Genomic DNA, 27,917 nt, shown 5'->3' with positions numbered 1-27,917 from the left:
GCCTCCCCTCCTCTTTCCTTTCCTCCCCTCTCCGGTAATGTGATTTAAACGAGCTGTGCCGACAGCACGCTCTTTAGGCAGCTTCAGTTTATCAGAAGTCCATTATTTTTTTCAGCCGTTACATAAAATACTTTAATGGTGGAGAATGAAGTGTAAAAGATGTGTTAACCCCTTAAAGACTGGTTTGCACAACGCCTTGGTGCCACTGCATAATTTGAAATCTCCCTTCCAAAGGACTTGAAGCCCCCCCCCCCAACCTGCAGCAGTAGTTTATCGCATGCATGCTCTGCTGCAGCATAGCAAGCAGAACACGGCATTGGATCTGCTTTATATACAGTATGCACGAGGGTATGGTACGTGCTTCCAATGTAAAGTAGCTCACAGGCTATACGGTAAATGTCCTCGATCCTCGCTGCTTCCCTACAGGTCCGCTGTGCCGCGGTCTTTGCCCTGGGCTCCTTCGTGGGGAACTCGGCTGAGCGGACAGACCACTCGACCACGATCGACCACAACGTGGCCATGATGCTGGCGCAGCTCCTCAACGATGGCAGCCCTGTGGTGCGCAAGGTGGGTGAGCAGCTGAAGGGCTGTCCTGGCATCGTGCCCTGGGTCTCTGGGCAGTGTTGTTTGGGGTTAACGCTCGCCTGATCCCCTCTCTCTGCTTGCTGTTTTCCTGCAGGAGCTGGTTGTGGCGCTCAGCCACCTGGTGGTTCAGTACGAGAGCAACTTCTGCACCGTGGCTCTGCAGTTCATGGAGGAGGAGAGGAACTACGCTGTTCCCTCTCCCGCCAGCACCACAGGTACCTGCTGCAGAGAACTGGGGCTGGGCCATGATCTGTTAGTCTCGATCAATTATTGTGCTAAAAAATGATTATTGATAATCCTGTTCTGTGTTTTGTGCTCAGAGGCTGGAAACCTGACGCCGGTGAGGGACAGTCCTGCCATCCCACGCCTTCGCTCTGTCAGCTCGTACGGGAACATCCGGGCTGCCACGACAGTGCGCAACCTCAACAAGAGCCTGCAGAACCTGAACCTCAGTGAGGAGGGTAAGACACGGGAGAGAGGGGGGCTCTGAGTGCAGGGGGGCTGCAGAACCTGAACCTCAGCGAGGAGGGTAAGACACGGGAGAGAGGGGGGCTCTGAGTGCAGGGGGGCTGCAGAACCTGAACCTCAGCGAAGAGGGTAAGACATGGGAGAGAGGGGCTCTGAGTGCAGGGGAGCTGCAGAACCTGAACCTCAGCGAGGAGGGTAAGACATGGGAGAGAGGGGGGCTCTGAGTGCAGGGGGCTGCAGAACCTGAACCTCAGCGAAGGAGGGTAAGACACGGGAGAGAGGGGGGCTCTGAGTGCAGGGGGGCTTCAGAACCTGAACCTCAGCGAAGAGGGTAAGACATGGGAGAGAGGGGGGCTCTGAGTGCAGGGGAGCTGCAGAACCTGAACCTCAGCGAGGAGGGTAAGACACGGGAGAGAGGGGGGCTCTGAGTGCAGGGGGGCTGCAGAACCTGAACCTCAGTGAGGAGGGTAAGACACGGGAGAGAGGGGGGCTCTGAGTGCAGGGGGGCTGCAGAACCTGAACCTCAGCGAAGAGGGTAAGACATGGGAGAGAGGGGGGCTCTGAGTGCAGGGGAGCTGCAGAACCTGAACCTCAGCGAGGAGGGTAAGACATGGGAGAGAGGGGGGCTCTGAGTGCAGGGGAGCTGCAGAACCTGAACCTCAGTGAGGAGGGTAAGACACGGGAGAGAGGGGGGCTCTGAGTGCAGGGGGGCTGCAGAACCTGAACCTCAGCGAAGAGGGTAAGACATGGGAGAGAGGGGGGCTCTGAGTGCAGGGGAGCTGCAGAACCTGAACCTCAGTGAGGAGGGTAAGACATGGGGGAGAGGGGGGCTCTGAGTGCAGGGGGGCTGCAGAACCTGAACCTCAGCGAGGAGGGTAAGACATGGGAGAGAGGGGGGCTCTGAGTGCAGGGGAGCTGCAGAACCTGAACCTCAGCGAGGAGGGTAAGACACGGGAAAGCGGGGGAGAGTGGGGGGGCTCTGAGCGCAGGGGAGGGGGCTCGCTGTTCACTGTCTCTTCTTCCTCCTGGCCAGTAGGAGGCTCTGTCACCTTCTCTCCTGGGAACCTCAGCACCAGCAGCAGTGCGAGCAGCACGCTGGGCAGCCCCGACAACGATGAGTACATCCTGTCCTTCGAGACCATCGACAAGATGAGGAGGGTCAGCTCCTACTCCTCTCTCAACTCACTCATCGGTGAGTCCAGACTGCAGGGGACCCAGGGGTTAGGGTTGGGTTAGGGTGCTGGGGTTGGAGACGGGAGTGTAATGAAGGGGGGCCCTTTTATAGGAAACAGGAGCTTGCTTCTATTGGGAAGGAGGCTGGGTTGACAGCAGGACTGTACTGGTGTGATGTGTCTCCCTTCCACACTGGCGTGTTCACCCGACATGCAAGCTCTTGCTCTCTGTAGGGCTCAGAGCGCTTTCTCTAGTTGAGAAATTCCTGCAGCTGTTTCCAGGAGAGTTTAGATAACCTGTTTACTGCCTGCCATTAGTGATCTTCTCTGCTCGAGAATGAACAGTATGCTGAACATCCCCATGCTGTTCTATAGCCTGTACCCCCCTCTCCTCACTGTTCTATAGTCTGTACCCCCCTCTCCTCACTGTTCTATAGCCTGTACCCCCCTCTCCTCACTTCTATAGAGCCCGTACCCCCCTCTGCTCGCTGTTCCAAAGTGGGTAACCCCCACATCACACAGCCTTCCTGACCCATTTCAATAGCTGGTTCATACACTGGGAGCCACAGAGATTTCTCAGACCTTGTTTACTGATTGGTGTGTAAATGAGAGCAGGTTATGCAAGCACTTTAAAATTCATAACACAACATGAATTTCAATATAATAATTCCTTACAGACCCCCGCTGAGCCCATATTCTGGTGACTTTGCATAATCTGTGATAATGAAAAAGTCTCAGCTTTGAGATAACCCTCAAATTACTAAGGAGGAAATCTCCTCCCTGTTTTATCAATCCGGATGCCCTGAGAGGCTGAGCAGAGAGCAGCAGCAGTGGGGTCGCAGTTTGAAGGCGGTATTGCTGATGGTGTTACGTTTTATACTGTGTCTTTGTTTTTTAAGCTGAATTACAGTACATGCTGAACACTGAGGCTGAATGTGAGCAGAAGTCCTGTTGTGCTGTAAAAAGAATCCTAACGTCATGCATCAATGGCCCGCAGTTAGCTGCCGTCCATACGTACTTTGTGTTGTGACAGTTGATTCAATACCAGCTTACCCACAGTGAACACAATGCCCATCTCTCACAGTGTGTATCCCGGGACTGCTCACTGCAGCACTGATACATGTCCTTTTAGAAGCATCTGTTTCACACTCATGTGCTACGATGTGTTGAGAGAGGGGGTGGTGGGGCTGCACTGTGTGTCTCAATGCTGGGGCTTGTTTCTCCGTATTGATGAGAATACAGTAGTGGCAGAATTTACCTTAAATATATAATAAGACAAAGAATTTGAATAACAATAAGAAATGGAATAATGCATAATAATCCACCCTGATTCATACCCAGGCTACACGGCTCTGTTCACCCCCTGATCTGAATAATGAATAATAATCCACCCTGATTCATACCCAGGCTGCACTGCTCCGTTCACACCCTGATCTGAATAATGAATAATAATCCACACTGATTCATACCCAGGCTACACGGCTCCGTTCACCCCCTGATCTGAATAATGAATAATAATCCACCCTGATTCATACCCAGGCTACACTGCTCCGTTCACCCCCTGATCTGAATAATGAATAATAATCCACCCTGATTCATACCCAGGCTACACGGCTCTGTTCACCCCCTGATCTGAATAATGAATAATAATCCACCCTGATTCATACCCAGGCTACACGGCTCTGTTCACCCCCTGATCTGAATAATGAATAATAATCCACCCTGATTCATACCCAGGCTGCACGGCTCCGTTCACCCCCTGATCTGAATAATGAATAATAATCCACCCTGATTCATACCCAGGCTGCACTGCTCCGTTCACCCCCTGATCTGAATAATGAATAATAATCCACCCTGATTCATACCCAGGCTACACGGCTCTGTTCACCCCCTGATCTGAATAATGAATAATAATCCACCCTGATTCATACCCAGGCTACACGGCTCTGTTCACCCCCTGATCTGAATAATGAATAATAATCCACCCTGATTCATACCCAGGCTGCACGGCTCCGTTCACCCCCTGATCTGAATAATGAATAATAATCCACCCTGATTCATACCCAGGCTACACGGCTCCGTTCACCCCCTGATCTGGATAATGAATAATAATCCACCCTGATTCATACCCAGGCTACACGGCTCTGTTCACCCCCTGATCTGAATAATGAATAATAATCCACCCTGATTCATACCCAGGCTGCACGGCTCCGTTCACCCCCTGATCTGAATAATGAATAATAATCCACCCTGATTCATACCCAGGCTACACGGCTCCGTTCACCCCCTGATCTGAATAATGAATAATAATCCACCCTGATTCATACCCAGGCTACACTGCTCCGTTCACCCCCTGATCTGAATAATGAATAATAAACTGTGTCAGGTTGCTCATTTTCATTTTCTGCATTTTTTTTTTTTTTTTTCATCATCTACTTCGTTTCAGTGATTTCCACGTTCATCACTGTCACTATTTTGGCTTTGAAAATAATGGGTTTTTTTTAGCCATCATTTTAACGTTTCAGCCTCTCGAAGTGCTTAAAACGGAAAACCCACCCCTTCAGCTGTCTGCTTGGTTAAATCTAGTATCAAGACGTAACAGCAATACGTGGTTCCAAGATTTATTTTTCCTACCCAGCACGTGCAAGTGATCTAGGATGCTAGCAGTGCAATCAATCCTTATCCTTAAAGTGTCTGCATGACGGGTGGCTCTGGGTTTTTCAGCTGGGCGGCGACAGCCACTTAGCAGGGCAGCCTGGGGTGAACCCTGAGCTCTGTAATCAGTTTGCTCTCGTTTCTACTTGAATGATAGCGTGCTTGTTATCCACACTGCTGCTTGCATAGTTCCTTGTTGTAGCCCTTGTAATTGTTTCACCATGTCTGTGCATCTGTTACAGATTCATTATTTAGAAACAGACGAGCAGCAGCAGCAGCCTGTGTCGTCTGCAGTGCCGCTTCAAACCCCCCCCCACCCCCCCCCACCCACTCCTAATGAGTGCTTCTCCATTATGGCTGTTTAATGCTCTGTCCTTGTTTTAATGTAATCTTTTCAGACCGTGTTTCATTAGTGTTTTTCATTCTGCTCAACACCTATGATTATGCTAATTCAAATTGAAATGCATTTTCTCAGCACATCACTTGATTATAGATTCATTATCATATAATTTATTTTGACATCATTTCTAATTGCCTGAAGCATTTGAATAATTGCCTTTCTTCTCAAGCGGGTGCTTTTATGTGCACTGTGTGTTTGTGCGTGTGAGGGTGTGTGTTTGTGTGTTTGTGTGTGTGTGTGTGTGAGGGTGTGTGTTTGTGCGTGTCAGGATTTGTGTGTGTGTGGGTGTCAGTGTGTGTGTGTGTGTGTCAGTGTGTGTAAGGTTGTCTGTGTGTGTGTGTGTGTGTGTGTGAGAGTGTCGGTGTCTGTGGGTGGGTGTGTGTGTGTGAGCATGTGCGTGGTGTGTGCGTGCAGTGAGCTGTTTCGATGTCTACGCTGGGGCTGTGTGTGTGTGAGGGTGTCAGTGTCAGTGGGTGTGTGTGTGTGTGTGAGCATGTGCGTAGTGTGTGTGTGCAGTGAGCTGTTTCGATGTCCAGGCTGGGGCTGTGTGTGTGTGTGAGGGTGTCGGTGTCAGTGTGTGTGAGCATGTGCATGGTGTGTGCATGCAGAGATCTGTTTCGATGTCCAGGCTGGGGCTGTGTGTGTGTGTGAGGGTGTCGGTGTCAGTGTGTGTGAGCATGTGCATGGTGTGTGCATGCAGAGATCTGTTTCGATGTCCAGGCTGGGGCTGTGTGTGTGTGTGAGGGTGTCGGTGTCAGTGTGTGTGAGCATGTGCGTAGTGTGTGTGTGCAGTGAGCTGTTTCGATGTCCAGGCTGGGGCTGTGTGTGTGTGTGAGGGTGTCGGTGTCAGTGTGTGTGAGCATGTGCATGGTGTGTGCATGCAGAGATCTGTTTCGATGTCCAGGCTGGGGCTGTGTGTGTGAGTGAGGGTGTCGGTGTCAGTGTGTGTGTGTGAGGGTGTCGGCGTGTGTGAGGGTGTCGGCGTGTGTGCGGGTGTGTGCGTGTGAGGGTGTGCGTGGTGTGTGTGTGCAGTGAGCTGTTTCGATGTCCAAGCTGGGGCTGTGTGTGTCAGTGTGTGTGAGGGTGTCGGTGTCAGTGGGTGTGTGTGTGTTTGTGTGAGCATGTGTGTGGTGTGTATGTGCAGTGAGCTGTTTCGATGTCCAAGCTGGGGCTGTGTGTGTGTGTGTGTGTGTGTGAGGGTGTCGGTGTCAGTGTGTGTGTGTGTGTGTGTGTGTGTGTGTGTTTGTGTGAGCATGTGCGTGGTGTGTGTGTGTGTAGTGAGCTGTTTCGATGTCCAAGCTGGGGCTGTGTGTGTGTGTGTGAGGGTGTGTGTGTGTGTGCGTGCAGTGAGCTGTTTCGATGTCCAGGCTGGGGCTGCATGTGTTAACAATCCCGTAGCTGAAAAGTAGTGCTCGGAGCCTCTCCTCAGCAGCAAGCCTTTCATGGTTCCCCGCAGTCCTTGCATAACCTACACAGTCACAGAGAGAACGTGCCCCATGCATACAGATCAGCAGAGCTCAGACTCTAGCGCTGCTCACTGCTGCCGTTCCTGTTGCAGGCAGGCAGGCTTCAGAGCAGCGGCTGCCCTCGTTCAGTCTGCACGCCTCTCACAAGGGACTTCAGGAGTGCAGCCTTTACACATGGCCATGCTAACGCAGAGCAGCTTTCCGTATTGTCACGGTCACGCCTCACAAGGTTCTGTGCACAGTGCCTCTTCAATGTGTTCTTAATGATTGCAGTCATTGTGAGTCGCTCACACTGTATGCTGTATTGTGATGCTATCATTTTCCTTATAGCTTATCTCTCTTTAGCTGTGGAATGCTAACTGCCCATTGTCTTGCATGTTCTCATTCTTGGTAGTTTGCTCCACTTCAGAATGCATAATTGAGTGTTTGAAGTAAGTTCTTGATGATGTACTGGGGTCAGGCCAAGTGCCCATAAGTTAGCATTTGATAGCAATGATGTGATCTGCAGGTACAATAATTGGGTCCTTTTTGTGTTGCAGGGGTGTCCTTTAACAGTGTTTACACCCAGATCTGGAGGGTGCTGCTCCACCTGGCCGCTGACCCGTACCCTGAAGTGTATGACCTGGCCATGAAGGTGCTCAACAGCATTGCATACAAGGTAGTGCAGTCCCTGCGTGCTTTCATCTCTGGACTGGCTTCCCTTTATCATACTGACACTTCTCAATCTTCTGTCTCTCCTCCTCCCTGGAAAGTGTGTAGTAGACCAGAGGAGAGAGGCAGGAGCAGCCTTTCTCAGAACAGCCCCAGCCAAGCCCTGCATTACTGCTCCTCTGTGGGATGGGAGCAGTTTAGTTTGTGCAAAGGCAATTAAGCAGGGATGACTCCCTGATGCCCCTTCATACAAGATGGCCATTAAATTAAACTCTTTCTTGCTTGAGCTTTGGAAATACAGCCCTACATGCATGTACAATAAAGTATTTCTCCAGGATAAAAATGATTTCCTTGATTTGGTTACAGTAGATATAATACAGTGGATATAACAGCCCTGCAATAATTTCAACTCTTCTCTCCAAACGTTTCCCTCCTGATAATATTTGATTCATTTCCATCATTTTCTGCTCAGTTTTAGCAATCAGAACCCTTTTCTTTTCTGCTCAGGGTAACTACACTTCAGAGCTGCTTTCTGTTCAAGACCTCTGAAGGGTTTTTGCAGTATCTTAAAACAGACAGACTTTCACAGAAGACTGACATTGATCTAGACTTGGATTGCTTTAATCTGGCTGGAGACAATATACAGGAGGAAAAAAATTACTGTATAGGGGATAACCATTGCTGTCCTGTACACAGGTCCTCAAGTCACTGAATTCCCCATTTTAATAGTTCATTTTGTGATTTGAGAGAGGAAGGAGGGATTTCTACACAGAGTGGTTCCAGTACTCCCCTCTGCGTGTGATTTGAGAGAGGAAGGAGGGATTTCTACACAGAGTGGTTCCAGTACTCCCCTCTGCGTGTGATTTGAGAGAGGAAGGAGGGATTTCTACACAGAGTGGTTACAGTACTCCCCTCTGCATGTGATTTGAGAGAGGAAGGAGGGATTTCTACACAGAGTGGTTCCAGTACTCCCCTCTGCGTGTGATTTGAGAGAGGAAGGAGGGATTTCTACACAGAGTGGTTCCAGTACTCCCCTCTGCGTGTGATTTGAGAGAGGAAGGAGGGATTTCTACACAGAGTGGTTCCAGTACTCCCCTCTGCATGTGATTTGAGAGAGGAAGGAGGGATTTCTACACAGAGTGGTTACAGTACTCCCCTCTGCATGTGATTTGAGAGAGGAAGGAGGGATTTCTACACAGAGTGGTTACAGTACTCCCCTCTGCATGTGATTTGAGAGAGGAAGGAGGGATTTCTACACAGAGTGGTTCCAGTACTCCCCTCTGCGTGTGATTTGAGAGAGGAAGGAGGGATTTCTACACAGAGTGGTTCCAGTACTCCCCTCTGCATGTGATTTGAGAGAGGAAGGAGGGATTTCTACACAGAGTGGTTCCAGTACTCCCCTCTGCGTGTGATTTGAGAGAGGAAGGAGGGATTTCTACACAGAGTGGTTCCAGTACTCCCCTCTGCATGTGATTTGAGAGAGGAAGGAGGGATTTCTACACAGAGTGGTTACAGTACTCCCCTCTGCATGTGATTTGAGAGAGGAAGGAGGGATTTCTACACAGAGTGGTTACAGTACTCCCCTCTGCGTGTGATTTGAGAGAGGAAGGAGGGATTTCTACACAGAGTGGTTACAGTACTCCCCTCTGCGTGTGATTTGAGAGAGGAAGGAGGGATTTCTACACAGAGTGGTTCCAGTACTCCCCTCTGTGTGTGATTTGAGAGAGGAAGGAGGGATTTCTACACAGAGTGGTTCCAGTACTCCCCTCTGTGTGTTGACAGGGTAGTAATGTCTAGGTGGCTCACACAGACGATCTCTGTTTTGTATTTATTCACTGTTAATGCAGTACATAAATGTGGAAATAAATGTGTGTTACTGCGCTGTAATTGTGCATTGATAAATCTTATTTTCAACCCGTAAAGTACAGCACTGTGGACAAGTGCAGGAATAAATTCATCTATAAAAACGCCAGCTGAAGGGGAGGGCATAATAAATAAATGAAGACAGCCACTCGTGTACTTCAGCTTCATTTTCACCCGGCATTGTTTATGAGAAGTGCAGTCACATAAATTCCTTGTCGATAAGCAGTGTGTTCTCCCTTCCATTAGAAACAATGCAATACATCACAATATAACTTAATTGTGCTGTTTTTAAGATAACAGCCAGACGTTGTTTTGCTGTGCTGGTAATTTCCTGCTAATGCTGAGCTCCTCTGAGCCTGTGAGATTCACTTATGTGTATTTTTATTTCTTATTTTTCCCAGAAATATAATGCCGGATATTTCACATGTCTAATGTAATAGGAGGCTCTGGGAGTCGGGTTATAAGACACGTGACACAGATATTCAGAGGCAAACTGTTTTTAAGTTTCACTTGTATTGAATTTACATCATAAGCATCACAATAATCAGATCATATATATATATATATATATATATATATATATATATATATATATATATAGCAGCAGAAATAAATGTTTATTGTCATTACAGGAGGGTTTTTCTGAGCAATTGGCCAAGCCCAAGACAGAAAAGACAGAGTGTGTCATCCTTCTTGTCACGCATGTTGTTTTTCTACTTTACAGTGATAACAGCAAGCTCTGCTCCTACAGTATAGGACAGTTGCTTAGTGAATTAATAACCTCTTCGGAATGGCAAAAAATTATTATTTTCATACATGAATTCTCCATATAGTGATTCGTTTTCCCATCTGCTGGGTTAATTAATCTCGTCTGTTTTGAAAGCGCAGGCAGAGCGTTTTTTCTTTCAGTAATATATAGGGTTAGAGGCGTGGGATTCTCCAGTGCACAGCAATGCTAGATCAACAGGTGCTTTACACACGTAAGTGTACTGAACCACTAAATACTGTCCTGACATCCTCAAACTGCATCACCACGAGAGCGCTTTCCTGCTTTCCTTGTATTGCGCTTCACAGGAAATCCCCTGATTCGTATTCTCGCACCCTTGCTTCCCCTCCAAGTACAAGAAATGTGCCTGGTTAATTACATTACTGCCTGCTGCCTATTGATCCTCTCACTAAAAGCAGGCTCTCCCGGACTGGCGTCGCTGCAATTGGATATCCTTGGAATGTTGCACTGAGAGACAGGAGATAGTGCTCCGGAGGAACTGGCAGAACAGCATTATTTAAAGAATGTGCATTTCCGCAGGCAGGCCCCTTGGCCAGGCATGTGCTCTGAGGAGCCCGATTGCTAATCCCTGCTTCTGTCTGGATCACTGGCAGAGACGCAGTGGGTCACTCTGTCCGGCACACCCTGTTCACTGCTCTCTCGCTCTCGCTCCCCAGGCCACCATGAATGCTCGGCCCCAGAGGATACTGGACTCTGGCTCCCTCACCCAGTCTGCCCCAGCCAGCCCCACCAGTAAGGGCACCCACATCCACCAGGTCGGGTGAGTGCGATCCCGACTCTTTCATTTAAACATGGTCAAATCCTGAGCCGAAGCCCTCCTGTGTTAAATCTAATTCAAATAAATTTTACTCAAACCCTAGAGGACAGGAATGAAAGGTTTCTTCTCTGCGTATCCGTCCTGTTCTCTCTAAGCACTGAATCCACTGACCCGCACATGCATTCCCCTCTGACCTTTGTGTCTCCACCCCGCTCTCTGGCCCCAGGCTGTGACCCTGTCATCGCAGACTCTGATCTCTCTTGTGTCCCTCCTGTTCCAGAGGCTCTCCCCCGATGCCGAGCACCAGCAGCTCCAGCCTGACCAACGAGGTCCCGAAACCTGCCGGGAGAGAGCTGCCCTCGTCCCGGCCCCCCTACACTCCCACCCTGGGCGGTCAGGCGCCACACTCGCACCAGTTCACCAGGACGCGCAAAATGTTTGACAAGGGTCCAGACCAGGTACAGCCTCTCTCTTCTGTCCTTTAACACTACCCCCTACCCTGCTACCCCCACCCCCAACCCCCCTACCCTAACATCCACCTGACTTCTGCCCCAGAGCTCTCACCTTCCATCCCTCTCCTTCACCCTCCTGTTATGTTGAGAATGTGGCCATCTGTCAAGAGAACCTGTCAATATTGACACTAAACTATAATGTTTGTGTGCATAACGAGTCCAGGGCAATGGCAGACATGGTAGATTTACAGTTTTCTGGGTTTCCAAGTTTATCACACAAAGTTAGGAGAAGTCATGAAAACTCTCTAAGGAATAAGCAGTGACAATGCTAAGTGTGAATCTCGGTCAGAAGCTTAGCATGCTCAAGATAAGGTGCATCTACCTTCCATCCCCACCCTCCTGACGCACCCCCCCCCCCCGGTCCCAGTCCTGACGCTTTCTCTGTTTCAGGGTGCCGATGATGGGGACGAGGGGGTGGGGCACCGGAACTTCATCACCGCGGCGATGCAGACCGGCCTCTGTGATTGGAGTGCCAAGTACTTCGCACAGCCAGTCATGAAGGTATGAGAAGAGCAATGCAGGAACTCTCAGCTTCAGAGAGCCGCGAGTCTCCCCTCATGAACACTTTCAGACCCAGGACACTTTCCAGCAGAGAATAACCGATTTGAAATAGTTTGTCTTATTCGGATACGTATTCCTATGTTAGTGGTTACTGGTCTGCAGTTTTGAGTTTTATTTCCTGTACTATCAGTGCAGTCTGCAGTTTTGATTGAGCTATCTTCCCTTGACCTCTATACAAGTCTGCAGAGTTTTAAATAAACAATATCTTCCTAAGCCCTACACTGAAATTCCTACTGCCCATCAATACGGACCGAGCCAGTCCAGGTTTTACAATGAGCTGAATCAGACGCAGTGGAGCTCAGCAGTGCTTCCTCTCACTCATCCTGCATCTGGGGCTCGCTGTAAAACCTGGACTGGCTCAGAGCTGTCTGTACTGTAGGTATTTAGAGCCGGAGCCTGGGGAAGCTTGGCAGTTGTCAAGGAACACTCTGAATTTGAATCTGGAATTAAGATACACTGTGAGTTCTCTCGATTTTTTTTAAGCAAAAGTGAATTGTAATGCTTCCCCAAAGGCAGTAGATTCACTGTAATTGGCAGTCTGAGTCAATCATAAATAATTGACCTCTGAGTGCTGCTTCATTATCGCTTATAACCATATGGGAGTGTTCCGGGAGGCAGTGAAATATTAAGGCGTTGGCGCTTTGTTAAATGATCTTTGAGTTCCTGAGATTTTGACCTGGCTTCCCAGATGAAGAACATTACTTACCTCTCTGTGCGGCACAGCATTTCACTAGGATCGAAGTGATTTACTAAATAAATAAATACATTTTTTTTTTCCCCACACTAGAATGCTTGACCCAGTTACCTTCCGGAGCTTATTTTCATCCTAGACTGAACCATTAAAAAAAAATTCCTTCTGCATTATTGTACAGCATGAGCTTTAGAAAGACCCTCTTTGCTCACTGGCTTGAGACAAAACAGTGTGTAAGAAACCACAGTAACCCAGCGATGCAGATCAGAGTGTCACTGAGCACTCAGTGCTGTACAATCTGTACAGTCTATGTTACCCGAGCCTTCACTTCTTCCAGAGCACCTGCAGTAGGGCTCTGTGTGCAGACTGTGCCGGACAGTGACAGTGAAGCTGCAGCAGGGCTCTGTGTGCAGACTGTGCCGGGCAGTGACAGTGAAGCTGCAGCAGCGCTCTGTGTGCAGACAGTGCCGGACAGTGACAGTGAAGCTGCAGCAGGGCTCTGTGTGCAGACAGTGCCGGACAGTGACAGTGAAGCTGCAGCAGGGCTCTGTGTGCAGACTGTGCCGGGCAGTGACAGTGAAGCTGCAGCAGCGCTCTGTGTGCAGACAGTGCCGGGCAGTGACAGTGAAGCTGCAGCAGGGCTCTGTGTGCAGACAGTGCCGGACAGTGACAGTGAAGCTGCAGCAGGGCTCTGTGTGCACACTGTGCCGGGCAGTGACAGTGAAGCTGCAGCATTCTCTGCTGCTGGTGTCTTGGGTCAGGGCAGGGCAGTTGTGCCTCTGTTTGATGCTGGACCTGCATAGCCCTTTTTTTTTTTTTTCTTTTTCTTTTTATATATTTAGTCGTTGCCAATTATTTTTATTATTTTCTCCCAGTTTGAAATGCCCAATTATTTTTTAAGCTCAGCTCACCGCTACCACCCCTGCGCTGACTCGGGAGGGCGAAGACGAACAGACACTGTCCTCCGAAGAGTGTGCCGTCAGCCGACCGCTTTTTTTCACACTGTGGACTCGCCGTGCAGCCACCCAAGAGCTACAGCGTCAGAGGACAACGCAGCTCTCTGGCAGCTTACAGGCCAGCCCGCAGGCGCCCGGCCAGACTACAGGGGTCGGTGGTGCGCGGTGAGCCGAGGACACCCTGGCCGTCCTAACCCTCCCTCCCACCGGGTGACGCTCAGCCAATTGTGCGCCGCCCCCTGGGAGCTCCCGTCCTCGGTCGGCAAAGGAATAGCCTGGACTCGAACTCGCGACGTCCAGACTATAGGGCACATCCTGCACTCTACGCAAGTGCTTTTACTGGATGCGCCACTTGGGAGCCCCATTGCATGGCTCTGTTAAGCTTCAGGTACAGGTGTGGTTGGGGTTTAAATTTCAATTATATATCAGTGACAAGGCCAGATGCCTATATAATAAGGGTGTGCTTTTTCAGCACTAAGTAACCTTAAAGAAAGACGGCACTTGGATAATCAAGTAGTTTAATGTGCTGGCGTGCTGTTTAGTTGTTTTTCCTATACCTGTTTACAGTTCTCCAGTGTTGAAGTAGTTAAACAGCAAAACAAAACAAAAAGTAAAGCCAAGTGGTTAGGACTGTAACACCTGCTGTGACAGCAGTGCAGCGCTGAGGGGCGCAGGGATACCTGGTGACATGCGCCACTGTGTTTCATATCAGCAGGCAGGGCCCAGAGCTGCTGTGAATGTGTCCATTAGAGGAGAGGGATGGGGAGAGAGGGGCTCATCAGAGTCTATTACATCTGATCCCAGCCTTACTGCACTGCTGTGATTCCCTGCAACTGCAGAATGCAATCACACCTCCTACTGATCCAGTGTTGGTGCTCGGAACGTGATAGCAGAGGCTGTACATCTCCCTCTGCTGGTCAGCGAGGGACAGAGTGTAACCCGCTGTCTCTGTCCTCAGATCCCGGAGGAGCACGATGTGGAGAGCCATGTGAGAAAGGAGCGCGAGTGGAGATTCCTGAGGAACGCGCTGGTGAGGCGGCACAGCCAGAGCATCACGCAGAGAGGTGGGCACAGCTGATTACTGCCTGCACTGCACTGACCCACCCCAGCAAGAAGCAGCACAATGGAGATTTTCATCTTGCTGTGTCTCTCGGAGTTCCTTGCTGGAGCGGTGGATGGAGTTGTTCCAGGATATCTCACGTCCGTGTAGGACGCCCGCCCCCCCTCCACCTCCCCACCTCCCCTTGATTCAGAGCGCTGGTAGCTCTGGATGAGTCACTGCATTTAATCTGTTTCATAGTTTTTGGCTGCTGCCTTCCCAATTCCCCCTATGAAGTCAGACTAGAATACAAAGAGAATGGTTGAGTTTCTCACGTCAGCCCGGCTCTTTGTATCTGCTTAACCCTGAGTGGGATGGTGCAGTGCCAGAGAGACCAGTTAATATACAGAGTAAAGACATGCCTGCACATATCCAGCATGCTTACTAGCATCTTACTGCACACAGACACACACACACACACACACACACACACACAGCATGCAGAACAGCACACAGGCACGCGCACACATGTCCTGGGACACACAGGATCCAGTCGCACTCACTGTGACACACGCTGTACTGGGTAGTCACCTCCGCCCTCCCTGTGCTTTTGCTGCCCTCAACACTGACTCTAACTCTCTCTGCTCTGCAGGTATAACCCGCCTGGATGACCAGATCTTCATCAACAGGAACCCCGGGGTCCCCTCAGTGGTCAAGTTCCACCCCTTCAACCCGTGCATCGCTGTGGCAGACAAGGACAGCATCTGGTAAGGGTCTGGCACTATCATCCACGGGGGATAGCGAATCACACTGACCCACAGCGAGCAGCTCCCTAACCCCAAACTCTCTGTCCATCCCCCCCCCCCCCAACACACACAGTTTCTGGGACTGGGAGAAGGGAGAGAAGCTGGACTATTTCTACAATGGGAACCCTCGCTACACCCGGATCACTGCCATGGAGTATCTCAACGGGCATGACTGCTCCCTGCTGCTCACAGCCACAGGTAAGGGAGAGCTCGATGAGAAACACACCTGCGCAGGTAAACCAGAGAGCAGCGGGCCTGTGAATCGCTGCGATATCTGTGTGGGGAAATAACCCCATATATATCCACGGTCCATTCCATGCTTTCAAAACCCACCATTCCCGGGCGCTAGCCAACCAACCGTTTTAACAGGACAGGTTTTAGAAAAGAAAAAATAAACTTTTGTATTGTCTGTGTCTGCACCTTGCTGGGTGTTTTAAAATCAATACACAAAAAGCTAAAAAGTTTGTATTTGTGGAGGTGTTAATATATGTGTTCAATAAAGCCCTCTAAGACAGTTATATTTTATTTTTGTTTTCTTATTTTGCCTTTTCGGCAGACATGGGGGCTGTGAGGGAGCTGAACTCAATTCTGATCAAACTTAAAAAGCTGCACAACCCTACTTAGTGGCGCATCCAGCTGCAGTATGTGTGGACAGGAGTGGTAAGCTACTGCAGTGGCAGGAGCCTAGTTTCAAACACACAGCACTGAGGAGCTGTGGATCAGAACACACATTCACTCTGAGAGACAGAGGTACATGGCACTGAGGAGCTGTGGATCAGAACACACATTCACTCTGAGAGCCAGAGGGACACAGCACTGAGGAGCTGTGGATCAGAACACGCATTCACTCTGAGAGCCAGAGGGACACAGCACTGAGGAGCTGTGGATCAGAACACACATTCACTCTGAGAGCCAGAGGGACACAGCACTGGCCAGAGGAGGGCGCTCCACTGCCCTGTGGAGGAGCAGCTTTGCTCCCTGCAAATGAAATCCTCTGTGTGTGAGTGAGTGTGGTGATGAATTGCTAATCAGTCTGTTCGGTAGCACAGTAAAGATGGTGTTGCCTGGGGCTGATTCCATGTTCTGTGGGTTGGAATCAGTTCTGTATAAATTAGAACAGGCTTGTTTTCTGGCTGTCTGTTTCACCCACCACCCTGGGCATCTGTGCCCAAGGAAGGAGTTCATTTCTGCTGAATCACGGGGTGTGTCATGAGCAGTGCAGGCAGGCAGACCTGCTGTTAAACGCCCTCTTGGGCTGCAGTTTCATATGGAACAGTTGTTCCCAAACTTTCTTTGTGAAAAAAAATAACGACCTTTGAAGTGCAACAGATCTTTCTTTTGGGCTACGTTGCTACGTGTTCTGTTTGGAGCAGCGAGTAGCTGCTGGGATGTTGTGAAGCGATGCAGAGCCTGCTGTGTGAGACGCTGTGTGAGACGCTGATGTGGAGGCTGTACTGTAGCAGAAGGTAACGGCTGTGCAATGGGTCTGAGGCTCTGCTCTCAATCTCTTCAGAAATATCATTGCACTTCTTACTTTTAATGTAGAAACAAACCAGTTTCCTGATTGCGTTCGTTTTGTAATTGATTTTTAAGCTTAGTGTTTCTCAGTCTTCAGGCTTGCTAATTGAAATGTAGATCAGCTCAGACACTAAGATGCACTGTGTAACATTTTCATTAACTTTGTGTGAGTGAGCATACGTTAGTCGATCTGGTATTTGGTTGGAAGACTTTCATGCATTTTGTTATGTTAATTAAGATACATTAAATAAAAACATTTCTAATTCACTGTAATGATTTGTGTCTTGGGCACCGGGGATTTCACTGAATGCTGAAGCCCATAATTACAAATCCCTGAGTTAATCCCTGAGCAGTGCAGTGTGCTGCAGGGATGTGTTGCACTGGTAAGACACTGCTAATTATGATAATTGCAGGATCTCTGCATGCGCCATGGCTTTGCCTGTGTCTTGTAACTTCATTTACACTCTGCAGTGAAAGGCTGTCAGGACGTGTTGCCTGTTTCACGAGGTACTCCTTCTGGCACTGCCACAGCGATGGAGGCTCAGTTGCTTCTGTCTCTCAGTTTTTTATTATTATTTTTTTAGTATTCAGAGCTCTCCCATTAACACCAGTGTGCAGCCTGAAGCAGTCCCTTGTTGTGCCCCCTGACCCCACAAGCAAACCTGATCAATGGGAGAAACTTTGAGCTCAGCTTTTCATGTAAAGTTTCGAGAAGGCTTAGCTTGGCTCAGCTCCCTAATCTGTGGAGCTTACCGAGAGGGGCTGTGCTCCAAGCCCTGGGGCTTGAGACAGCAATTAGTTTTGCTGTGTGATTCTTCAAGTTAATGAGAAGGATGTGTGCCTGTCTAGAGAGAGGAGAGTAAGTGATCCCCTATGATACAGTAGAAGAGAGGCAGGAGGCACTAGGGCTCCCTGGACTGATAAGAGACTTCACATGTCAATAGAGGTTGTGATGCACGAGGGATCAGTAACCCTGCAGCCTCGCCCTCCAGCTGGGCAGTTCGTTTGCACTTGTTTGTAAGTCGCATGTTGGTCTCCTCCGTTTCTTTGTTAGCCGTGAGTCGGTGGGTCGGCTCCCTGAGGGTTCTTCTCATTGCTGTCTCTGATGATCTCTCTCTCTCTCCTCTCTAGATGACGGGGCTCTCCGTGTCTGGAAGAACTTCGCAGATCTGGAGAGGAACCCTGAGATGGTCACAGCCTGGCAGGGTCTGTCCGACATGCTGCCCACCACCAGAGGTCATTGTTCTGCCCCGCCTGTTACCCACCGTGCCGTGTCAGAGAGCGCTTGTGTGTACCTGAGCACTGGCTCATCATTCGGATCTTCACCACTTTTCAAAGAAAGCCGCTGTGCTGTGGTTTAGCCTGCCTTGCTTTTTCATTACGGAGATGACGTTTCTTATCAAATCTGTGCTCTCCAGTATTACTGCAGTCTGAATACTAACCTTCTCACAATTTCATCTTCTGGATTGCAGAGGTGTAATACCTTTGCTTTACAGAGCTGTCTTAAAGGGATTTATGTATTTTATATATATTTATATTGTGTGTGTGTATATATATATATATATATATATATATATATATATATATATATATATATTATTCCCTATATGTTTACATCGCTTTCCAGCTCTGGATGTGATTCCAGACCTATCTTCTAAACTCTGCCCATTTTATTTCCTCTTGCAGAGGCACAACAGTTTATTTGCTCCATCAAACAGAGTAAGACTGCAGTTTTGCAGCAGCAGCTTCACTTTTAAGAGCGCTTGATCACTTCACAAGCTGAGCTGCTGCAGGGCACCCAGCACAGCCTCCCTAGCAATTACACAGGAGAATTGAGATAAGCAAACAATCAACAGATAAGAGTGGGGTACGCTGCTCCCTGCTAATCTATCTCTGCAGAGTGAGTCCCCAAAGAGGGAGAATGAGAGGGAGAGAGATGAAGGAGGCAGAGGAGCGGACAGAAGGCATTAGGGGTTATGGGAGAGCTGTACTCTCGCACGGCCCAGCTCGCACCTCCACAAGAATCGCTTGCAAATTAAACTCCGGGTGCTACACTGTACTGGAGCGGGCATTGCTGCTAAATATAATTGAGCTGCAAATGAAGAGACTGGGAGATCCCAGATCTGAATAACACCGCTGTACATTCAGTATATTCAGAGAGTGGGTCACTACAAAAACAAGGATCATTGGTCTATTAGTTTAGGTAAAGCAGCAGGTAGTCGTGTGTGTGTGTGTGTGTGTGTGTGTGAGAGTGTGTGTGTGCGCATGCCTGTGTGTGAAACGGTGCCAGAGGATTGCAAAGAGCTTTTTCTTTTGCCATGTCAGGCCTGGGAAACACTGGAATGCTTTTATATCAGTATATCAGTAATTGCCATGAAAAGGTTCTGTTATGTTACAAGCCAGTTGTTGAAAAACAGGTATTGTGTGGGTGCTGATAACGCTGTAGGCTTCAGCAGTTTTAAATGATTATTATAATCTTCAGTATACTTTTACATGCAGGCACAGCTGTGCCAATATAGATAAGGATGAACAATGTCTGCACACAAGAACAAAACTTGGAATTAGCTGAACCTTGCAAAAAGAGAAACTCCATATGTGGAAGGGGTTGTGTAGTTCTGTTGTAAGAAATGTGGTGGGTGTATTCTGCATGAACAACTTAAAAAGAGGCTGTCTGTTATTGCTTCTTGCCTAAAGCTGTACCCGGTGTGTTACACACTGTAGTTCTGTTGTTGAACAAACTCTAAAATTCTCTTGGAAGAACTTGTTGCATGTTTTTTGTGCAAGAAAGAAGGCATAGATTTCCACTGCAGTAGTACATATGTGTGCGTGTGCTTGTGAATGAGTGGAAATCAGCTTTACCACGGGGATAGTATCTAAAATGACCTGAACCAGCGCTTCTGCTTAACTATTAGAAAACGTTTTCAATATGTATATTTCCGGGGAGAAATGGCTTGTAGTTTTTCCCTCCTTACCAAGGCGGTGTGTTGGTGTTTTTAACAGATTTAACAGACAGTGTGCTGTTCCTCTCTGGTTCTGTCTGGTGTGCTGCACCCTTCGGCTTGTTTGTTGTGAGGCTCTCTCTGCCTGTCTTGTGATGTGTGTTTGAGGCCTGACTGGGCCAGGTTGGGGTTGTTTGTGTGTGTGCGTGCGTTTTGTTACATTTTTCATGCAGGTTTGGTGAGTGCGGTGTTTTTTCTTGCTGCTTGTTTAACACTGTGCCCCCCTGAGCCTGAGCAGGCCCCCTGAACGCCCCGTCTGCTCCTCCTCCCTCGCAGGTCTGCCCCGAAGAGTTTCAATCCATCTTGACAGGAGTAAGCAGGGAGGTGAGTGCTTCCATCTTCTCTCCCACTCTCGCTCACTCTTAACACCGCTTGGTTTCCATGGTAAACAGGCCTGCCCCACCCTCTTTGCTCCCAGCATTCCCGCTGGTCCACCTCCGTTTTACCATTACCATTGTCATTACCATCTGGCCTTGAAAACCATGCCCCATCCCAGCCTTGTTGTTTTTATTTGCCTGAATGTAGCCCGTCTCTGATACACGGGACAGGAGAGTTAGTGCCAGCCCCCAATACCACTTCATTAGCAGACTGACCCCAATACCACTTCATTAGCAGACTGACCCCAATGCCACTTCATTAGCATGTCCTGATTTAAGACATTACCCTGTGTTTCTATTAATATGTGGAATGAAGGACAGATTGGGGCTGTTTGTTTTGTTAAGCGTTTCCGCGGGGAGCTGCTGCTGCTTCCTCTCGGCTCCGGTTTGCGTGTGAAAGTCAGAGTGATGGATGAATGAAAACGGCTTCCCTACACAGGAGCTGGCTGGAGATGCATGATTATTAACACAGTGCTTAATGAAGGAAGGTAAATATTCATCAGAAGGAGCTCCTCATGTTAGCGCACTGCGGCAGTGTGGCAACAGTGAGGCAAGAGGTGGGACAAGGGGCAGGGGGGTAGTACTGGGCAGGTAGGGGGAGCACAGCCACAGTGTGTGAAGGTCAAAATGTTCAGTGGCAGCAGAGTTGCGTATCTGTGACGTCTGTGTAAGAGTGAGTGAGGTTCGTTAGCTGGCTGTCGACCTTGACAAATAAATCGAGCGGTGCTAAACATCACTGCACAAGGGGCTCCCGAGTGGCGCATCCAGTAAAGTTGCTACACGTGGAGTGCAGGATGTGCTCTATAGCCTGGAGATCGCCGGTTCGAATCCAGGCTATGTCACAGCCGACCGTGACCGGGGGTTCCTAGGGGGCGGTGCACAATCAATGTTCAAACAAGAACGTCTTCCCAAGCTGTGCAGTTGAGAGGCAAGGACGGGTCTGCTGCTGATGTCAGTATAGAAAACTCATCAGCCGCTAGGAAGAGATCCAGTGCAACGTGTCTTAACTTTCTTGGTGTAAATACTGAAAATCAATAATTAAAAACACCGTCAGCACAGAGTTGTGCAAATAGACGTCCCTCTTTGTGCAGATGAACAGATTCTGCTGTGAGGGATAGTGCGTGTGTGGGGCCCTGCACAGCATCCTCCTGGGGGGAATGGCGGATGAGATTGAGCATGTACAGTACATTGTGTCTTTTTCTTTCTCTGAAATACCTAGCTGTTAAATACTAGTAATGAATTTATATATTTATTTTTTCCCTGCTAAAGATGTGGAGCGCTGAAGCGTCCCGAGTCTCCACATCAGTGTCAGAGAGCTGCATTAAAAGGCTTCTGGAGAGAGAAACCCTCTGATCATTTATTATTGATTTTTAGCAAAGAACAGGGGAGCTTTAAACTCAGCAGCCCTGCAAACAGTGACAGCTGTGTCAAGTATTAATGAGTAAAACTCCTCTGGAATTAGAGCAGACAGGTCTGAGCTGCAAGAAATCGGAGATGCAGACCAGTGATTATCTAAATACTATCTCATTATCATTAATATCAGGGAAAGGTTCTGGCTCCAGCACAGCGTACCGCCTCATTGAACCGCACTTCAATGTTGTACTTCAAAATCCAAACGTTGTTGCAGCAATTGAGCTGGTGAACGGTGGTCTTTCCTTTAGCACCCGGAGTGGGAGGGAGGGAGGGCGGGCGGGCAGGCAGATGGTGCAGTGGATTGATGAGACAGCCCAGGACTGACTTGAGTAACCAGCAAGAGATGAGTGGATTGATGAGACAGCCCAGGACTGACTTGAGTAACCAGGGTTGTCTCCTGGGTAGAGGCTCCTGCGACTCTGTAATTGATAGCTCTGCCCAGCTCTAGCTGCCCACTGTGATCCGTTACGACCGCAGAGCAGGGTGGCATCGGGCTGCATGCCTAGTGCAAGGTGCGGCTGTCTTACAATACACACTGTCAGCTCCCTTCTTTACACCATTTATAGAGTAGCAATCAGTAACAATCGGACAGTGTTATTTAATATAGAACCTGTCGTGTTCAAACTAACTACAACTCATTTAGATTTTATGAGCGATTATTTGTCTTACCTTTATTTTATCCTTTGGATATGAAATCTTCTTTTTTTTTTCACTTTCCTTAGAAATGTGCCGTCTCTGCAGTGAATTGTGGGATTGTAGTCTTGGGCAAGGTGTTATGTCTGATTAAACGCAACAAAGAACTACATATCCCAGTTTCCACAGCGGTAGCTCGTGTTGGGTTTCAGGAAATTGTAACAGGTACTTAACATTTACCCCGTATGGGAATGAGTGTGCAAAGAATGCACAAGTAGAACTGTTACATTTTCTTTATTAAGAAGTCTTTTTGTATGTGTCTTGGAGTCTATGCATATATAATATTGTATTTTATTTAATATATTGTCCTGGCTCTTCCCAGGGTTTCCGGATTGATACATTCCTCATGCTGAGATACAGTTTGGGTTCTGCCCTCCCAGTTCTTCTCATTTGCAGTAGAGACGGCTTGGTTAACCTGCCAGCTCTCTAATCAAACCCCCTGGTGCTCGGGGTGCAGGCTCGCCTGGTGTGGAGCGAGAGACATCCCTCCAGCTGCACCCCTTTCATCGTCCACTCGTGCGCAGCCCCCAAGAGCCACCCTCTATCGCATCACTAATTCATTACTGCGTGCTACTTTTATGTTTAATCTGTTTGAAAAATGCACGACTTCCAGTTAATGAAAGAGAGTTTGTGAATTCTGCAGGCAGGGTGTCAGTGTTCAGAGTGGGTACAGTATACTGCTGGTGTGTTCTGAGGAAGCAGCGTGGTACGGTGAATCAGGCACATTGGTTACAGCCCGTTTAGCCTAGCCCAGTGTTGTGTGTTATGGTAAAGTGTGGGGCTGCAGGTTACAGTGTGGGGGTGCAGTGATGGTTTCTATCCTCTCAGGCGCTGGCATGGTGGTGGACTGGGAGCAGGAGACAGGGCTGCTCATGACGTCTGGAGATGTCCGGGTCATCCGAATCTGGGACACAGACCGGGAGATGAAGATACAGGTATGCCAACGGGCTGCACTGTGCAGTGCGGCAGTCAACACAGTTCTGGAAGTGAATGTCAAAGGGATGGGATCTTTCTGATTTTCATACAAAAAGAAATGCAGAAAATGATCTGGCAAAAAATGCACACAGTCTTTCTCGCGGTCTTCAAATGTCATTTTATATATATATAGCACCATTGAGTGTTGTTATGGATGAATTATCTTTCATCTATTGTGCTGGTTTTCTTTGGTCCCCAGAACTTTATAAAGCACTCAATCATAACATATATTCAGCAGAGTAAGAAGGAAAGTCACAAAAGACAAAGCCTTCTCGTTCTTCCTCCGTGGTTCTGAATAATGCGTTCCTTTCTCTGCGGCTCTGTTTCACTGTGGATACCTCCGAGGTTTTCTTCCAGTCCCTAGAGCCGGCCCAGGTTAATGTCAGTATTCAATTAGAAGATTGATTGATAGCCCATCCTTGCCACTTTTTCCTCCCAGCTCTGTTTATGGAACACATTCATGGTAATTAAAGCAGTGTGCATGTTCAGTAACAGTTGGGCTTTCTTTGTCACTGGGGCTGCATCTAAAAGCATGTTTATTCATCAGAAGAATAGACTACATTAAAACAGACAGGCTTCACTCCCAGCGTACAGAAATCTCCTGCATTTGGAGATCAGCTGATGTTTAATACTTTCAAAGGGTGAGATGCAGCAGCCTCTCCCAACCAGAAATGAGATGCAGAAATAGTGTCTCATTGAAAGTAGCTTCTGTAGCTTCTCAGTCATCTAGTCTCAGGGTCTGACGAATCCACCTTTCCTTAACCCACTCCTATTCTTACACTCGCTGCAACTTATTTTATTTTTCATTTCTTATTCTAAAACTGTACTCAGACACACAGCAGGACAAGCTCATTGCATTGGCACGGCCAGCTTGTTTTTCGAGAAGGACCCAGGAAACAAAGTAGATGCATATACATTTAACATGATCAATTTAAACTTGTACATGACTCTACATATGCATATAACATGATCAATTTAAACTTGTAAATGACTCTACATATACATTAACATGATCAATTTAAACTTGTACAGAACTCTACATATACATTAACATGATCAATTTAAACTTGTACAGAACTCTACATATACATTAAATTTGCTGCTTAAATTGTCTGGCGCCAGCGATCTGAGAGCGATGAGACCTTTTTCAAAGCAGCGATTTGAAGTCTTGTTTGTACGCTCCTAAACCGTACTTGAACACGGCAGAATAAGGAGGCTCTCTCCAAGGCTGGGTGCTGGGGGAGTGGAATTGCCCAGGTTTGATTAGTGTGGAGCTGTGGAAGGGATTGGGCAGATTTGATTAGTGTGGAGCTGTGGAAGGGATTGGGCAGGTTTGATTAGTGTGGAGCTGTGGAAGGGATTGGGCAGGTTTGATTAGTGTGGAGCTGTGGAAGGGATTGGGCAGGTTTGATTAGCATGGAGCTGTGGAAGGGATTGGGCAGGTTTGATTAGCGTGGAGCTGTGGAAGGGATTGGGCAGGTTTGATTAGTGTGGAGCTGTGGAAGGGATTGGCCAGGTTTGATTAGCATGGAGCTGTGGAAGGGATTGGTCAGGTTTGATTAGCATGGAGCTGTGGAAGGGCTCCACTGACCTTTCTCCTGTCTCTGCTTCATCCCCAGGACATCCCGACTGGTGCGGACAGCTGTGTGACCAGCCTGTCCTGTGACTGTCAGCGCTCCCTGATCGCCGCGGGCCTGGGGGACGGATCTGTGCGCGTCTACGACAGGAGGATGGGCCCCAACGAAAGGTAATGCTGATTGAAAGAGCCTTTGTGTAAAGCTGTGAGGTGGAATTTTGTCAGGAAGGTGGGTTTAGGGTCCCTCTAGTGCAGTGGTGGCCAATACATCAAACACTGCGATCCATTTCGGTGGATCTCATCGGGCTCCGCGATCCACCAGTAAGCTGTGACCAACAATTATTAGCGGGATTTAATATAATAGTGTCTAATACGTAAGATAGCAATAATAAAATAAAACAACAAAAACGTAACAAGCGCGTAATCAAAGCATTTTTTACATTAAGCATGGGCAGTTATAAAACAGAAACTCGCCAGCATTTTTCTTGAGTCTTGAAACCTGGTGTAGGCAGGGCTCTGCGCTAACTGTTTTTAGGAACATGTGTGCCTAATTTAAACACTGTAGGCGCGCACTGGAAAGTCTAGGGGCACACAATACTTTAGCATCAACAACTTCAATGATTTTTAACTTGCCTGTTCATGGTGGCGGGATGGTCTGGCTGGCTTTTCTGGATGTATGCCTCTCTGCACATTGCATGCTGTTTCTTGTAAAGACGACGACATATCTGAATTTTGTTCATCATGGTTTTCTTTTGAAACCTCTCAATCACATGAAAATAACATTTCATTTTCCTCATCTTGGTTTGACAAGTTTTCAAACTGTCTGGAAACGAGTAGCCGTCGCACTGGTAAAGCTGTGAAATTGGCAGGATATGGGATTTGTAATTTTTAATGTGTGATTAACAGTGGACACCAATAAACTACATTCCCAGAGTACATTACGATTGCGCTATGAGAGTTTAGTCGACTGTGGGGTGTTTTTTTTTTTTTTTAAATATACTTTTTAAGCTGAAAAAAAAATGCGTTTTATTTTTTATAGTCAATCTTGAGGAATTTCTAGTCGCACACGTGCGCCTAAATTAAAATGTACGTTCACTCAAGCATTTTCTAGTCTCATATGCAGAAACTGTCAGATATTTTCATCTGTGCTACTGAACGACACAGAAGGCTCTCCCCATGAGCTGCAACAAAAACTGTTGTATGCTTCTAAGTTAGTGCTTGTTCTGATTTGTCCCGAGATCCACTGAAAGTCTTTTGCGATCCACCCTTATTGGTCACCACTGCTCTAGTGTGTTATCCCAGAGTGGGTGTTGGTCTCTTCTGTATAAGGTCTTTCTTGCGGCCCCCTTACCCACACACACTGGCTTGCACGTTAGGGACTTGGTCAATAGTACAAACAAGCTGATTGACAAGGACATCAGTGTGCTCTCTGTGTGATCTCCCTGTGTCTCTCTGTCTCCCGCAGCCGTGTGGTGACGTACCGCGAGCACAGCGCCTGGGTGGTGAAGGTACACCTGCAGAAGCAGACTGAAGGGAACATCATCAGTGTCAGGTACAAGCTTATCAATAACACTTTGCTATTAATGTGCATGGAGGTTTCCTGCGAGCACGTCACTCACTGAAGATGTGATGGAGGTTTCCTGCGAGCACGTCACTCACTGAAGATGTGATGGAGGTTTCCTGCTAGCACGTCACTCACTGAAGATGTGATGGAGGTTTCCTGCTAGCACGTCACTCACTGAAGATGTGATGGAGGTTTCCTGCTAGCACGTCACTCACTGAAGATGTGATGGAGGTTTCCTGCTAGCACGTCACTCACTGAAGATGTGATGGAGGTTTCCTGCTAGCACGTCACTCACTGAAGATGTGATGGAGGTTTCCTGCGAGCACGTCACTCACTGAAGATGTGATAGAGGTTTCCTGTTAGCATGTCACTCACTGAAGATGTGATGGAGGTTTCCTGCTAGCACGTCACTCACTGAAGATGTGATGGAGGTTTCCTGTTAGCATGTCACTCACTGAAGATGTGATGGAGGTTTCCTGCTAGCACGTCACTCACTGAAGATGTGTGTGTGTGTGTGTGTGTTTGAGGGGGGGGGACTGGCTTTTATGTGTTCCTTATTTTTTATTTATAATATTATTCAACTTTCTCTTGCATGCATAGCAACAGACGGTCCCATGGTCCTTTACGAATAGCAAATGATACAGTGCATTTCTACACTAAGATACACTTTATATACAGACTGGGTACAAACTTGGCCCAGGGGACCATGTTTAAACTAATGTTTTGTGTTCTTCCTAAATATTGGATAGAAACCAGTCATTGTGTTACAAATGGATGCATACTGTATTTGCATGGACTGTAAACTGCCTTCAGCAAATGTAACTTTGCCAGTTAATTGCTTATGTATATTGCTGTTAATTGCACAGTGTTTGCCATTCATCTCTAACATGCATGCAGTATCATTTTGAGTTGAAGTCAGGCGCTTTTGTGTAAATATGAACACCCCTATTCCCAGTTGTGGGGACCAGAATGGTTGCATCTTCTGTCCTTTGATCAGTGTTATGCAAGTTCATTCCAGTAATGCTGCCATTAGCTCCCTGTACATGCCTTGGTATTACCTAGATTGACACTAATCCCTTGTGTCTACAATTCGCTAAGCCCTCTCTGTGTTCTCTGCTCCAGTGTGAATGGAGATGTGCGCTTCTTCGAGCTTCGAATGCCCGACTCTGTGAATGTGATGCAGACAGTGAAGGGGCTGACAGCACTGGACATCCACCCACAAGCCAACCTGATTGCTTGGTAAGCAGAGTCTGCTGTGAGTAAAGGGAGCTGTGTGAGCTGAGACACTGTGATCTATTGGTTACAGAGGAGGGAGGCAGTGTGGTATAGTGGTTAGAGCTGAGGTTCTGGGTGGGAGCAGTGTGGCTCGGTGGTTGTAGCTGAAGGACTGGGAAGGAGGCAGTGGGGTGTAGCGGTTCGAGAGCTGAGACATT

The 27,917-nt window shown here is 48.1% G+C and overlaps 1 protein-coding gene across 4 annotated transcripts in view; it reads left to right on the top strand.

Moving 5' to 3' along the window:
- The window catches only part of LOC117423503 (regulatory-associated protein of mTOR-like), an 84,032-nt gene that overhangs the window by 52,822 nt on the left and 3,293 nt on the right, over positions 1-27,917 (top strand). Inside the window, exons 17-33 of one of the 4 annotated variants that reach the window (XM_034039398.3) lie at positions 427-567; positions 680-800; positions 906-1,046; positions 2,090-2,245; positions 7,286-7,404; positions 10,704-10,807; positions 11,085-11,262; positions 11,707-11,817; positions 14,483-14,588; positions 15,216-15,330; positions 15,443-15,567; positions 18,019-18,123; positions 20,163-20,210; positions 23,198-23,304; positions 24,964-25,091; positions 26,386-26,472; positions 27,607-27,723. In XM_034039398.3, coding sequence (XP_033895289.1) covers positions 427-567; positions 680-800; positions 906-1,046; positions 2,090-2,245; positions 7,286-7,404; positions 10,704-10,807; positions 11,085-11,262; positions 11,707-11,817; positions 14,483-14,588; positions 15,216-15,330; positions 15,443-15,567; positions 18,019-18,123; positions 20,163-20,210; positions 23,198-23,304; positions 24,964-25,091; positions 26,386-26,472; positions 27,607-27,723 — 2,009 coding nt within the window. Of the gene's footprint in view, positions 1-426; positions 568-679; positions 801-905; positions 1,047-2,086; positions 2,246-7,285; positions 7,405-10,703; positions 10,808-11,084; positions 11,263-11,706; positions 11,818-14,482; positions 14,589-15,215; positions 15,331-15,442; positions 15,568-18,018; positions 18,124-20,162; positions 20,211-22,398; positions 22,535-23,197; positions 23,305-24,963; positions 25,092-26,385; positions 26,473-27,606; positions 27,724-27,917 lie in introns of those variants that run through there. The other 3 variants (XM_034039397.3, XM_034039399.3, XR_004547794.3) reach the window with 3 other exon arrangements.

This window comes from Acipenser ruthenus, chromosome 17 (genome assembly GCF_902713425.1).
Source record: "Acipenser ruthenus chromosome 17, fAciRut3.2 maternal haplotype, whole genome shotgun sequence".
NCBI lineage: Eukaryota > Metazoa > Chordata > Actinopteri > Acipenseriformes > Acipenseridae > Acipenser > Acipenser ruthenus.
This window is presented reverse-complemented; position numbering and strand designations above follow the sequence as displayed.